A 15,232-nucleotide genomic window follows, 5' to 3' on the forward strand; every position below is an offset into this window, starting at 1 on the left:
GTCACGGTGCCCGGGCTCCCGACTTCCCTGGAAGCTGTACACGGTCGGAGGTGCTCATGGAGGGACAGAGGGAGGGACTTCCTGAGGCCTCCGCCCCTCCCGCTGGAGGGGACGCGGTGGGCTGGGGGGGTGTGGTGGGGTCGGGGGTGGGGGTGAGGGCTCCTCTCCCCCCCCCCCGGGAGCTGACCGGGCCTCACAGGGAAGGGGCCGGGCTCAGGGGCTGAAGGTCAGTGTGTGCGTGCGTGTGCGTGCGTGTGTGTGCGTGTGCGTGCGTGTGCATGTGCGTGAGCGTGCGTAGCCGCCTTCCGCCCTCCTGCGCCCCCCAGTTTCCAGCCGCGATGCTACGGCGCCAGGGTTCACCTGACAATGTCAGCGAGACAGGACCTGAACCAGCAGCCAGGCTGGAGCTCAGGGCAGGGGAGGGGAGGGGAGGGGAGGGGAGGGCAGGGGAGAGCAGGGGAGGGGAGGGGAGGGCAGGGGCGGGGAGGACAGGGGAGGGGAGGGCAGGGCAGGGGAGGGGAGGACAGAAGAGGAGATGGGAGGGCAGGGCTGGGGTGGGCAGGGGAGGGGAGGGAAGGGCAGGGGAGGGGAGGGGAGGGGGAGGGCAGGGGAGGGGAGGGGAGGGGAGGGGAGGAGAGGGGAGGACAGAAGAGGAGATGGGAGGGCAGGGGAGGGCAGGGCAGCAGAGGGGATGGGAGGGCAGGGGAAGGCAGAGCAGGGGAGGGGATGGGAGGGCAGGAGAGGGGAGGGGGAGGGCAGGGGAGGGGAGAGGAGGGCAGGGGAGGGGGAGGACAGGGGAGGGCAGGGGGGCAGGGCAGGGCAGGGCGGGGCAGTACAGAGAGGAGGGGAGGGCACAGCAGGAGGGGCGGTTTGCTTCCGGAAGGCGGGCGGCTCCCTGGGCTCTGGTGCGGGGATTCCCCATGTCGCCTCAGGCTCAGCCGGTCCCTGCCCCCCCCAGCCCCCACGCCCCCCAGAAAACTCCCCACCCCCCCAGCGGCTCGGACACGCGTGTTCCGAACCCGTCACCCAGCCGCCTAGGGCGGCCCGTGGGGTCAGCACCCCGACCCTCCCCACTGGACGGGGGGGGGGGAGCTGAGACTGGGCACAGCCTGCAGAGGCCCCGACGCCTCTGCGTTCAACCCGGGGGCCAGGCTGGGGTCCCCGGGGGGGGAGGGCTGCCGACCCCCACCCCCCGCCCCCGTCCACAACCCTGCAGGAAACGGGGGGGGGGGGCAAAAAGCCAGGCGCAGAGCCCGAGCGCTGACCTGGAGCACAGAGAGGCTCAGGGGCGGCGCCCAGGCCCCGAGTTCAAGTCCCCCCAGGACCGACACCGACACACACACACACACACACACACACACGCGCACACACACGCGCACACACACACACGCACACGGCTGTCACGGAAGAAAAGAGCCGGGGCCTCGCCCGGGCTCCTTGACGAGGGTGACGGAAGGTTCCGGAATGTTTTCCTAGGGGCAAGGGAAGCAGGCCTACCAGGCCGTCATCCCCGAAGGGAAACAATTTCTCCTTGAGTCCTCGGTGAATAATGGAGATCAATCCCTAACCACAGAGAGAGAGAGAGAGAGAGAGAGAGAGAGGAGACCGAGAACCCGCTACGGGGGGGAGGGGAGGCTCGTGGAGAGGCCTGGGGGCGGAGGGGAAGAGCAAAGGGGACCGGGGGGCCCGGGGGGGGGGTTATCAGACACCCCAGAGGGTGGGGGGACGGGGGGGTGGTAACAGAAGCCCAACCCCAGGCCTGGCCGAGGGCCTCCGGCTTCCTCCGTGGGTCCTCAAGGCCGGATTGCATCAGCCACTGCCAGGGAAACTGAGGCGGGGGGGGGGGGGGGAGGGGAGGGGGGGCCGGGTGATGATCCCTGTGAGTGTGAGTGTGTGTGTGTGTGTGTGCGCTGACACTAGCGCAGGCTGGCTGGCGAGCCTCCAACCTCCGCCCCCCCCGCCCCCCAGCCACCAGGGCCGGGCTGATTGTAGGGTGGTGTTGTTGTTTGTTTGTTTGGGGGGGGGATCAACACAGAGGCACCCCTCGAGCAAGCTCACCCCCACCGCCACCCCCCCCCCCGTAAGGTTCACGGGCAGAAGGGAGGACCGTCACCCCAATCCGGTGCCGTGGGGAGTCGACGTGGCGGTCATTCTGCCAGCCCCACCCCCCCCCTTTCCTGACATTCGTCCTCCCGCCCCAGAATGAAGCCGGCGGGGGGGGGGGGGGGCGGGGGGGAGGGGAGGGGGAGGGCCCCTGCCTGCCCTTCTGCAATGTCTTCAAGGTTGAGGGAAGGGAGCCGGGGACGGGCAACCCCCCCCACCCCCCACACTGCCCTCCAAAGGGGGGGGCCAAGACGGACCCGGCCCCTTCTCCCCCCCCCGTTCCCTCCCTGCCTGAGTCCTCCCCCTCCCTCTTCTCCCTCCTCCTTCCCTCCCTCTCCCTCTCCCTCATTCCCACACGAGGATGACATTTGGGGGGGGGAACACTTCCTAACCCACCCCGCCCTCCAATGGCCAAGAGGGAGGGCAGCATGGGGGGGAGGGGGGGCAGGGAGGGGCAGGAGCGCCACAGGTGGAGTACGGGAGAGATGAAAAGAGCCTCCCATGCTTCCCGCCCCCCCCACCCCCCCATCAGCCAGCACCCCAAGTCCTGGAGGGCCGGGTCAGGCGCCAGGCTCCCCCTCCCCCCTCACCCACCTACCTCCGAGACAGACCGACGTCCAGCCGTCCCTCCCGGCTCCTGGGGGACCCCGGGCCTCGGTCAGGACGGCCATGACGGGCTGGGGGGGGTGCGGATCTCGCGATGGCCGGCGCTTGGCATCCGTGGTGGGGGCCAGAGGTCGGGGGGGTGGGGGGAGTGGGGCGGGCGGGATTCTTCACGCCAGGCCCCCCCCACTCCGGGGGTGGTAGGAGAGTCAGGAGGTCTGATTTCCCTCCCGGGGGCGGAATGCTTGGTTTGGGGGGGGGGAACACACTGGAATGTTCTTTCTCTCCACAGTGCCCCCCCTCCCCATTAAAAAAAAAGATCAGCGACACCGGATGGATGTTGGCTGGGGGGGGTGGGGGGGAGCGAGGGGCGTAGCCTTGGAGTCTGCGGGGGGGGGGGGACTTGGAGGGGTGGGGGTGGGGACGGGGGAGGAGGAGAGGGGGGTAACAGGGGAAGAGGGGGGAAGGGTCGGGAGACCTACTGCTTGCATCCAGAGGGGTGAACCCCTCTGCTTCTCATCCCCCCATTTCCCCGAGGCCAGGAGAGGGGTCTGGGAGGTTGCTATGGAGACCGGAGGGCGGGCACAGGGTGGGGGGGAGGGCACGGGGTGGGGGAGGCCCAGCCCGCGGTCTCTCCAAGCCTTGACTTGCAGGCAGGCGTGCTCGGACAGGCCGGGGTCCCGTGGGCTTTGGGGAGGAGAGGGCGGTAATATCACACGCGCGCGTGCGCACACACACGCACACGCACACACTCAGGTTCCCACCCTCGGCCCCAGATGAGGGGATTCATTCCCAAAGAGATTTGGGGGGGGGGGAGGATAGCCTATGGGGGGGGGGGAGGGGGAGGTACCTATCCTCGCAGGTATGAGGTCGAAGCTCGACCCCCGGGCGGATTTTGCAGGGGTGGGGGGTGGGGGGTGGAGGGGGAGGGGGATGGAGGTCCATGATGTGGGGGGGGGAGGCGGGCGGGGAGAGGATGAAGCTAAGAATCCGATCCATTCCACGAGGTGGAGGAAGGCGGGAGTGCTCCCATTGACCGGGAGGGGAAACTGAGGCGCGGAGAAGGACCCCACACGCCAACGTTACCCTGCGGGGCCTCGGGGGTGGGGGTGTGTGTGGGGGGGAAGAATCCAGACTGTGACCTGTCACTCACCGGGAGGAGGGAGGGGAAGGGGGGAGGGGGGGACAGGGCCTCTCGCCCTCAGGCGAACCCGCCAAGGCCCGACTGTCCCTGGTACAATCGCCCCCCAAATAAATAAATAAATCCAAGCGTCAGGCGCCCCCGTAGCTCAGGCCGGCCGTCCTGAGCCCCTCGGGAGGCCGAGATCTGAGGATGGGGGTTCAAAGCCAGCCAGCCGGCCGGGGCGAGGAAGGCCTGGGCGATTCTGACCTCCAACGCACCGCCGGGAGACGGGGGGCGGCGTGGCGGCTCGAGGGGTCGGGCGCCAGCCTCGAACACAGGGAGCTCAGGGACGGCACCACGCCCGGGCCCCGAGTTCAAGCCCACGGCCGACGAAGGGGGAAACAAAAAAAAACAACTTAAAAAAAAAAAAAGGAACAAAACTCTTCTTCCTCGAGAGTCTTAGAGAAGAGAGAGAGGATGGACTCGCACCCCCGCTGAGGACAGCGCAGCTCAGCCGAGACCCCGACTCGGAAGGAAGGAAGGAGGGAAGGAGGGGGCGGTGGGGTGGGGGTGGCCATTCCCAGCCCGACCCCGGGGAAGGTCGTGGGAGGGGAGGGAGGAGGAGGGGGGGGGTCTGGAAGGGTGGGGGGGAGGGAGAACAGCCTGTCGTTTGTCCCTGGCAGTGGACGGTCCCTCACAAGGTGGGGGGGGGGTCCCCGGCTTGAGCTCTGGGGTCTGGCCCGCCGCCTGGGCTCTACTTCCTCTGGCTGGGTGACCCCACTTTCCAATTGCACAGGAAGGCACTTGTGAGAAGGGGACCTTCCTGCCAGCTCAACAGGGGGAGGGAGGGAGGGAGGGAGGGAGGGAGGGAGGGAGGGAGGGAGGGAGGGACCCTCGTGGGGAGAACTCCCCCCAAACTCCAGGACCAGTGTGCACCCACAGCTGGAAGCAATCCAGCAGGCCCCGCCCTCCTGCCCAGGGTGGGGGATGATTGGCAGCCGCGAGAGCCTATGACCCATCAGCAAGCCCTTCTGCATTGCTTCCAACCCTCCAGACTCTCCTACCCAGTTACCAAGGGGGTCACAGGCCGGGGGTGGAGGGTCACAGGCCGGGGGGGGGGGGTCACAGGCCAGCCCCCCCCCCCCCGCACACAACACCCACCCACCCACCCACGCGGCCAGGCGTGGCAAGATCCCGGTACCGTTCCGGAGACAGCACAAGTCCTGAGCCGGGGGTTGAGCCGGGCGGGGAGGTGTTTCTTGTCCACCACGCGGATGCTTGTGCGTGCACACGCGCACACGCGCGCACACGCGGCCGTGGAAGTTTCCGGCGTGTCACGTGGATGGCGACGGCGATCCGCCAAGCACCCGAGGTTGACGGCACCGCCCCCCGCCCCGGGGGGTTCTGCGTCCGGTCTTGGGGTGCCGGGTGCTAAGTCCACGGGGGGGGGGGACACGCGGGGGAAGCCGTCAGACCTCGGTGAGCCCCTTCCTCTCGGGGGCGTGGGCCCGGGGCGGGGCGGGGAGGCAGCTGGGCCTCCGATCTCGGGGGGCCCCGTCGGGGGGCTCGGGCCTGGCGGGGCCGTGGTCGGCGGCCCGGAGGTCGGGCGCGGGCCGGGCCGCACGTGACGTGGGTGTAGCGGCCCCGCTCCTCCCGCTCCGTCTCGCGGTGGTAGAAGTAGTTGAAGTTGGAGACGATGACGGGCACCGGCAGCGCGATGGTGAGGACCCCGGCGATGGCGCACAGGGACCCCACGATCTTCCGCCCGCCGTCATGGGGTACATGTCCCCGTAGCCCACGGTGGGTCATGGTGACCACGGCCCACCAGAAGGCGTCGGGGATGCTGGGGAAGAGCGAGTCCTCGTCGTCGGCCTCGGCGAAGTAGACGGCGCTGGAGAAGAGGATGACGCCGACGAAGAGGAAGAAGATGAGCAGCCCCAGCTCCCGCATGGACGCCTGCAGCGTCTTGCCCAGGATCTGCAGCCCCTTGGAGTGGCGGGACAGCTTGAAGACGCGGAACACCCGCACCAGCCGGATCACCCTCAGGATGGCCAGCGACATGGCCTGCTGCCCGTTCTGCCCCCCGACGCCGCCGTCCCGGGCCCCCCCCTGCTGCTGCGCCAGCTCGGTGCCCAGCGTGATGAAGTAGGGGAAGATGGCCACCACGTCGATGAGGTTCATGAGGTTCCGGAAGAAGGCCGGCTTGCTGGGGCAGGCGGAGAGGCGCACCAGGAGCTCGAAGGTGAACCACACCACGCACAGCGTCTCCACCACGAAGAAGGGTCGGTGAAGAGCGAGCCCCCGGGGAGGGAGGGCGGCGGCGGCCCCCCCCGGCCCCCGGGGGGAAGAGATAAAGATCGCCGCCGACGCCTACGCCGCCCTCCTCCTCCTCCTCCTCCTCCTCCTCCCCCCCGGCTGCCCTGGGTCACCGGGGACACCCCGGGGTCCCCCGCCCCGCCTCGCCCCTCAGCCCGGAACTGAGGCAGGGTCTCCAGGCAGAAGACGACGATGGACGTGAGGATGACCAGCACGGACACGATGGCGACGGCCCGGGCGGGCCCCGAGCTCTCGGGGTACTCGAAGAGCAGCCACACCTGGCGCTGGAAGGGCCGTCGGGGCAGGGGCTTCTCGCGGTCGCCCTCCTCGGGCAGGCAGCCCTCGTCCTCGCGGAAGGCGGCCAGGGGCGTCGTCCCCCAGCTGGTAGAAGCGGATCTCCTCCAGGAACACGTCGAGGGGGACGTGCACCGGCCGGCGCAGGCGGCCCCCCGACTGGTAGTAGTGCAGGATGGCGTCGAAGCTGGGCCGGGTGGCGGTCGAAGAAGTACTCGTTGCGCAGGGGGTCGAAGAAGCGGACGCGGCGGGCGGGGTCCCCCAGCAGGGTGTCCGGGAAGAGGGACAGCGTGCGCAGCCGGGTCTCGAACCGCAGCCCCGAGATGTTGATCACCAGGCGGTCGCCGCCGCAGCAGCCCTGGTCGTCCCCCCCCTCCTCCTCCTCCTCCACGGCCTCGGGGCCCCGGGCCTCCCCGTCGGACCTCATGGCCTCCTCCTCCTCCCCCTGCGCCCTCCCCGGGGCTCCGATCTCAGGGGTCCCCCCCCCCTCCCTCCCTCCCCTTAGGGTGGGGCCGGGCGATCTGACCTGCGGGCGGCCCCGGTCCGGGGGTGGATGGAGAGGTGGTGGTGGTGGTGGTGTTGGGGGGGGGGCGATCCGCGCGTCTTCCCCGCCCCCCCGATGGCCGGCACCGCGCACGGGGGCCACGCGGGTCCCCGGGGTGGGGGTGGGCGGTGGGGAGGGCGGGGGCCGCGCCCGATGGCGACCCGAGGCCCCGCGCGCGCCCCCCCCCCGCCCCCGCCCCCCTCCCGCGGCGCCTCGGGGTCCCCCCGCGCGCCCCCCCCCGCCCCCCTCCCGCGGCGCCTCGGGGTCCCCCCGCGCGCCCCCCCCCCCCGCCCCCCTCCCGCGGCGCCTCGGGGTCCCCCGCGCGCCCCCCCCCCCGCCCCCCGCGCCCGGCCCGGCTCGGTTCCTGCGGCCAAGGTCGCCGATCGCCCGCCCGCCGGGACCCGCGCAGCTCGGCCGCCGCCCGCGGGGGCTCGGGGCTCGGGCTCGCAGTCCGCACGGGGCGCGCGGGGCGCGGGGGACGCGGGGCGGCTCGGGGGCGGCGCCGCCTCCCCGCCCGCCCTCCCCGCCCTCCCCGCCCCGAGCCCGGCGCTGCCCGGTGCCAGGCTCGGCCCTCCCTCCCGCGCTCACTCCACGCGTGACGTGGCAGGCCCCGCCCTCCTCCCCGCCCCCACCCCCGCCCCCACCCCCACCCCCCGGCCCCGGCCCGGGCTGCCCGTCCGCGGGGCGCGGGGCGCAGGCCCCCCCCCCCATCCCCCGCCCCCCACCCCGGCCGGCCCCCTTTCCCGCGCTCTCCAGGGCACAGGGCCTGGGGGTGGGGTGGGGTGGGGTGGGGTGGGGTGGGGTCCCCCCCAAATCAGAGGGCGCCAGCACCCCAGCGCCACACCCCCTCCCACCCTGCAACGTGATCAACCCCCCCCCAGAACCCACACCTCACCTGTCCATGGCGGCAGCCACCAGCCACAGCCCCCCGCCCGCCTCCCCCCCCACCCCCCACCCCACCCCCCCCACCCCCATTCAGAAGCCGATGGGTGCCTGGCCCTGGACAGAGCCCCCCCCCACCCCCCCGCACCCGCTGCCGCTGCGGAGACCAATCTCTAGAAATGAAAGAGTCCTTCATTTCCCACCCACCGCCCCCCCCATAAACCCTCGGGAGGGGGGCCTCCAAATTGACATGTCCACCCCTCCCCGCCCTCCCCCCCTCCCCGGGGTGGTGGGAAATTTCCCTTGGCACACCTAGGAGGGCAGGTGGGGGGGTGGGGGGGTGGGGGGGTCTTGAACTCTCAGGCTCTGTGGATGACAAAGCCCCCACCCCCACACCTGGCCACCCCGCCGCCCCTTCCAGCCCTTCCATGCCAACTGACGCTCACGGGGCGGTGGGGTGGCTGGAACTGACTGCATCCCCTCCCCCCCTCCTGGGTTGGCCGGCTCCCAAGCTGGTGCTCCGCCACTTGAGCCGCGCCTCCCGCCGGGGTTTTTGCTAGAAATTCACAAGCCTTCCTGCCCTCCACCCTGGCCCAGCTTCCAGCCCCAGAGGCTTCCCATCTCCTGGGTGGCCAGGAGGAACGGGCAAGAGCTCCGAGCGAGCCCCGTGCACCTGGGGGTGGTGGGGGGGGGGAGCCCCCACTGAAGAAACATCTAGAAGACAGTGCCATGGGAGACCGGGCCCAGGAAAACACACTCCCAGAAGCCTTTGCTCCCTGCCTCCCCGGGGAATGGATGCTACTGGCTTGGACAGCAAAGGAGGAGGAGGAACCGCTCCGCTTGGGTTTTCTGGTAGTTCCTTTAGGGATAGGAATCTCCCGGGACTTTTCCTGCCTGGGGGGACTGGGGGGGGGTGGCTTTTGAACCTCCATCCTCAGCCGTCAGCCTCCTGAGTCTCCGGGGATGTCAGGAGACCCGGGACCATTCCTCCTGAGTCGGGTGACATGGGCCCCTCTGGGCCTCAGTTTCCCCACCGAGGAAATGAGCTCCCCAGCACGGCTTTCCTCCTGCCCGCGTCTCTGCCGCCGCTGCTCCGGCAAGGTGATCGTTTTCCCCATTTCCAGGCTCTGTAATTAAGCAATTTACACTTCAGGCAAAAAAAAAAAAAAAGTTTGCTCCATTCCAACAAACAAACCAGGAAACAAAAACAAAACAGGGGGGGGGGAGTAAAGGAAACCAACAATCAATACAAGCTGGGCAACTGGTGGCTCCCGCCTGTCATCCCAGCGAGGATGGCGGTTCAAAGCCAGCCCCGGGCAGGAAAGTCCGTGAGACTCTGATCTCCCGTGAACCAGCAAAAAAAAAAAAAAAGCTGCAAGCGGCGCTGTGGCTCAGGCCCGGAGTTCAAGCCCCAGGACCGACCAAAAAAAAAGGATTTTTTTTTTTTTTTAAATCAGATAATCTGCCCATTGCATCTTCAGTCCACTTGGTCACGGAACCCGAGAAATCCATTCTCCAGAACCTTCCAGGGACCGTCCCCCGCCTTTCCATGGCCGCCGCGCTTCCCCAGTCTCCCTGGCCCTCTTGGAACTTTCCAGAACACATGGACGGCTGGGGGCCCGGGCTTCCAGCCCCCTAGTGTGGTAAGCAGCAGGGATCCCGGTCTCGTCTGAAATCCAATATGGAGTGACCAGTGGGAAAGTTCCCCCCGGAGCTCTGTTTACCTCAGCCAAAAGGAAAGGACAGCTGGTCCTGAGACTGTGGCTGTGGAGGCCACGGGAATGTTCTAGAACAGAGGACCTGACACGGAGTCCCGTGGCCATAGATAGCAATGGCGGCAGGAATGCCATGCAATGCTTGGTTGTCCGGAGTCTTTGTTATGGAGGAATGGTGTGTGTGTGTGTGTGTGTGTGTGTGTGTGTGTGTGTGTGTGTGTCAGTCCTGGAACTTGAACTCGGGGCCCGGTGCTGTCCCTGAACGTCTTTGTTCAGAGCTGGCGCTCCACCGCTTGAGCCACAGTTCCAATTGCAGCTTTTTGCTGGTTCCTTGGAGATCAGCGTCTCATGGACTTTCCTCCTCCTCCTCCTCCTCCTCCTCCTCCTCCTCCTCCTCCTCCTCCTCCTCCTCCTCCTCCTCCTCCCCCACCCCTCCAGACCCCGGTAACTCCTCTCTCTCTTTCTTAACTACAGTTTCTAACTCACTCCAAGGAGCAAATCATGTGTAATGGCCCTTTCATAAAATATTCATTCCCCAGCTCACTTCGGGAAGCCAGTAAATGGCCTGGTGTCAGTGGTGGCGGGGGGGGGGGAGGGGGGGAGGGGTTGGAAGGGAGGGGGGTTCATTTCCTCCCAGACAATGTGCAGGGGGGGAGGGGGGAGAGCCAGGCTCCTGATGACAGAAAACGCAATCCGGGAGGGCGGGTAGGGAGCCCCCAGCGCATTTGGAGGTGAGATTTCTGGGGTGCACCTATTGCGGGGGGACGCTTTTGTTCACCCACATGCTACCCAGGCCTGCTTTTGTCAGTCATGGGGCTTGAACTGTGGACCTGGGTGCCGTCCCTGAGCTTCTCAATTGAAGGCTGGTGCCACTTCCAGTTTTCTGGTGGTTTCACTGGAGATCAGAGTCTCACAGACTTTCCTTCCCCGGGCTGGCTTTGAACCTGCAATCCTCAGGTCTCAGCCTCCTGAGTACAGTAGTTAGGAATGACAGGCGTGAGCCGCCAGCACCCAGCTCGTACCCCTTTTTGATATGGGGGGGGGTGCTATTTCCAGGGCACCAGCCCAGGACAGGATCTAGACAAGGGAGAAGCACGGGTTGGTGGAGAGCCGGGGCGGGGGGGGGGGACCAGCCCCCACAAGGGTTGGTCTGGATGGGAGAAAAAAGACAAAGAAGCAGAAAGACAGAGAAACGAGACACGGACAGACAGACGGACAGGCAGATGGACAGACAGATGGACACTCAGCTGCCGGGTCGTGGAGCAGAGACTCCAGGCCAGCTATGAACAAACACGCCTCCCTCCTTCGGACAAGTTACCGACACAATACCACGTCCAACCCCTTACCACAGTTATTTAAAACCAATATGGTGTCCAATTCTTTACCCCAGTTACATAAAACCAATATGCCCAATTCTTCATTACTGAAGCAATATGGCGCCCAATTCTTCATCACGGAATCAACAGGGTGCCCAATGCTTCACCTCATAACCGAATCAATATGGCGCCCAATTCTTCATTACTGAATCAACGGGGCGCCCAATTCTTCACCTCATAACTGAATCAATATGGCGCCCACTTTCTCCTCCATCAGGATGGAATCGCAGCAGTGCCATCGTTGGCCCCAGTGCAGGGCTCACGCGCGGTCACGGGCATGACTCCCACCCGAAGGCGAGCTCTTCCTAGCTCTTCCAGAAGTGCCCTGAGACCATGCAAGGATTAGGGGAGAAAGCAGCAAGAAACCCCTGAGGAAGAGGCACTCCACACACCCCTCCTCCCCCAGCCCGACGGCTCTTCCTCCCCCCTTGATGGCTGTCCTAGAAGCTGTCCGTCCCCCACTCCCCCTCCCCGCCGACAGTGGTTTGCTAGGGCTGAGTCACAGTAGCTTCCAAGCCCTGCCTCCATTTCCAGGGATTTGAAGAGCCGGTTGTCTTATGGCTGCAAGTCCACAATGGGCCCCGATGGGCGCGTCTACACCCCCGGAAATGGGGGAACATAACAGACGAGGGCCCCCTTTCCCTTTCTCCCCCACGAGAGAGTTGTTAACACAACACATTACTCGGTCGTTTGCACGCAGACGCGTCTCCATGGCCAGCCAGAGCCCGGCCTGATTGGTGTCCCCCTGAACCACCTTCCCCTCACTGGCTCTCATCAGACCCAGTGCAACACAGTGATGGGACTTGCCGCTCCTGGGACTCGAACTCAGGGCCTGGACGCCGTTCCCTGAGCTTTTATTTCACTTTTTCCTGCCAGGGTAGGCTTCGAATCACAGCCCTCGGATCTGAGCCTCCTGAGTAGCTGGGATGATAGGCGTGCCCCCCCGCCCCCCGCCCCCACAGCTGGACGAGACTCTTCTCACGAGCAACTGGTAGACATCCGCAGAGAGGGTCGTGGCCCAAAGCCACCATTACAACCCACTCAGCTTGCAGCCTCGCGGCTGGCGGCTGATCAATTCCGGCGGGGCGGGCGGACGTGCAGATCTGGCTACAGCTCTCAGTGGCTGGGCTTTTAATGGAGATGGATCTGTCCCCCCCACCACACCCCCCCCCCCCCGCCCCAGGACGGCCATAAAAGCAGCTGGCATCATCCTGTTTCTTCCTGCAGCTTTTTAATTCTTTTTTTCCTTCCCCGAGGCAGAACTGAACTGGTGAAAGGCGGGATTTCGCAGTCACCTCATTATATCTCTTGGGGAGAAGAAAATACTTGTTCAAATAAAATCATCAGCTCTGAGACAAGCAAGATGGTGGGGGGGGGGGAGATGGGATTTCTTCTCTTCGATTTAGGAGCCTGTCACTTTGGGGGTGAGGGGAAGGGGATTCTCAGGAGACTAGACACGTGAAGGGCCTAATTCTTGGGGTACACAAAGTCAGACCTAATCACCAAGATGTTATGATTCCACTGGGCACCGCTGGCGGCTCAGGCCCGTCATCCGAGCGACCCAGGAGGCTGAGCTCTGAGGCTGGCAGTTCGAAGCCAGCCTGGGCAGGAAAGTCCATGAGACTTTTCTTTTTCTGTCAGTGTGGGGCTTGAACTCGGGGCCTGCCGGGCACTGTCCTTGAGCTTTGTAGGTGATGGCTGGAGATAAAGAGTCCTCACGGCCTTTCCTGTCCAGGCTGGTTTGGAACCACCAAAACGCCAGAAGTGGAGCCGTGGCTCAAGCAGTACAGCGCGGGCCTTGAACGAAGGAAAAGCCAAACGAGCGAGCACATGTAGCAAAAAAAAAAAAAAAAAAGATATTAAAGTTAAATAATGACTATAATGAATTTACTTCCTAAAATTAAATAATAAACTATAATGTCTCCTGCTCTCCATCCACCCAATGGCAATCTCGGCGGTGCGAGTGTTTTGGTTTGGTTTTTTTAATTTGTCTGGACCTTTCTCTGGCCAGCTTCTGTTTAATTCTCCTGTAGACGGCCTCCGTCATCCGCTTTATTCCTCTCAACCATCTTGGGTTCCTCTAATCCACCCCGTCATGGCTGCCGTTCTAATCCTCGAGGAGGGGAATTAGTGTGAATGACTGGAGGTGGGGGGGAATAGAAGGGGGACAATTAGAGGAGAAAGGAACAGATAAAAGGGGGGGGGCTGGGTTCTACTATCAGACCCCAACCCCATCCCCCATCAGACAAAGTGCTGTCCTCCCCAAGGGTACCCGGAGCCTAATGGACTCCATTTATCTGTGGGAGGGCTTGGTGCTTTTTTTTCTTCTTCCTTTTAATTGATTCTAATGGCCTATTTCTTTTGGAGTATTTTTTTTTTCCTTCTCCTTTCCTTGATACACTATCTACGAAAGAAAACCGCAATGTATAGTTCCCTTCCTGGGGCGTTTTGTTGTTCTCTCTGAGATGCACCTTGCAGGGGGAGAGAGAAGGGGGGGAGAGGGAGGGAGGGAGGAGGAGGAGAAGGGAGAAGGAGAGAGGAGAGAAGGGGAGGAAAAGGAAGAAGGAGGGGAAGAGGAAGGAAGGGGAAGGAAAGACCAACAGCAAACTCCCAGAGTTGGACCGGGCGGGCCGTCATGGTGACCAGGAGCTGGAATGCGCCCTAAATAGGGTCAGGCACGGGACTGGCAGCTCCAGTAACCCATCACCCAAGTCCCTGCCCCTGCCTCTAGGGATTCAGGCCTGCCCATCACCCGGGAGGCGGGACTTCCCTTCCTCTAGGAATTCAGGCCTGCCCATCACCTACCTGGGAGGCGGGACTTCCCCTTCCTCCACCACGGAGACAAGATGGCGCCAGTTAGACCCAATTCCCTGTCCACCACTTGGCCAAGATGGGCTGGTTAGACTCAGCTTCCCCACTGCCCCCCTCCCCCCCCCCGCCACATAATTATAAAATCGGGACATGAAGAATGGCGTCACACGCCAGGGATAGCTGGGTAGGAAGCCGCCAAGCCTGGATTTTCCATCCAGATGTTCTCCCAACCATGGCTCCACGATCCATACCACAGCTGTTTCTGCATGCTACACCACCACCCCCCCCCCCTTTGTAGCTCTGCAGAGGAGCGGGGACTCTGCCCCCACCCGCAGACTCGGTGTCGTCCTAATTAGGGCTCTAATGAGGGAGATGGCTCTGGGGAAAAGCGAGCGAGAGCAGGAAAGGTAATCAGGGCCAGATCCTGGGCTTAGCACGCAAAGAGAAAATCAAACATGCCAAGGTGACTTGGGCGGCTCAGCGCTGCCCCGGTGCTCAGTGCGCAGAGCACTGGCCAATGAGCAAAAGCATCCAGCACCCAATTCCAGTTCTGGTCTTGGGGCAACATTAAAATAAGATTAAAAAGGGGGAGCGTGGTGTGTGTGTCTGTTTTGGCTCACGATTTCAGCAGCTAGCATCTCTCCCTGATGGGGGCTGGGGCAACCCAACAGGTAGACAGGGGGTCAGAGGAAACACAGAGACCAAGGAAAACAGGAAGAGACAGAGGGAAGACACACGGAGGAAGAGACGGGGAGGGGGGAGACAGAGACAGAGAGGCGGGAGAGGCCAGTGTCCCTGCTCCTCTCGGGGGGCCTGCACCCAATGACCCAAAGACCTCTCCTAGGGGCTGGGAATATGGCCTAGTGATAGAGTGCTTGCCTCGTCTACAGGAAGCCCTGGGTTTGATTCCCCAGCACCACATATGTAGAAAATGGCCAGAAGGGGCGCTGTGGCTCAAGTGGCCGAGTGCTAGCCTTGAGCGAAAAAGAAGCCAGGGACAGTGCTCAGGCCCCGAGTTCAAGCCCCAGGACTGGCAAAAAAAACCCAAAAAACAAAGACCTCTCCTACAGTCAGACACAGTTTCACAGGAAAGAAAATAGACAAGGACACAGAGCAATTTACAACGGCATCAAGCGATTACTGGTGGATTGAAAGTGTGTCTGTGTGTCTCAGAAGTGTGCACCTTGTTGATGGATTACATTTGTTTTGGTCGGTCACGGGTCTTGAACTCAGGGCCTGGGCGCTATCCTTGAGCTCTTTGGCTTCAGGCTGGCGCTCTACCGCTTGAGCCACAGCACCACTTCCAATCTTTTAGTAGGTCATGAGAGATCAGAGTCTCACGGACTTGCTCCTGCCTGGGCTGGCTTTGAACCCGCAACCCTCAGATCTCAGCAGCCTCCCGAGTAGCTGGGGTGACAGGCGCGAGCCGCCGGCACCAGGATTGTAAATGGATTTATTCCCACCG

The 15,232-nt window shown here is 64.2% G+C and overlaps 1 protein-coding gene across 1 annotated transcript; it reads right to left on the reverse strand.

The window, feature by feature from the left end:
* Positions 1-5,298: 5,298 nt before the first annotated feature.
* Positions 5,299-6,866, reverse strand: Kcna6 (potassium voltage-gated channel subfamily A member 6). The gene is given in 9 exon segments (XM_048335133.1): positions 5,299-5,445; positions 5,447-5,589; positions 5,592-5,631; positions 5,633-6,114; positions 6,117-6,180; positions 6,183-6,239; positions 6,241-6,510; positions 6,512-6,634; positions 6,636-6,866. Coding segments are annotated over 9 exon segments (1,557 nt in total).
* Between the last annotated feature and the right edge of the window lie 8,366 nt (positions 6,867-15,232).

This window comes from Perognathus longimembris, chromosome 27 (genome assembly GCF_023159225.1).
Source record: "Perognathus longimembris pacificus isolate PPM17 chromosome 27, ASM2315922v1, whole genome shotgun sequence".
In the NCBI taxonomy this organism is placed as follows: domain Eukaryota; kingdom Metazoa; phylum Chordata; class Mammalia; order Rodentia; family Heteromyidae; genus Perognathus; species Perognathus longimembris.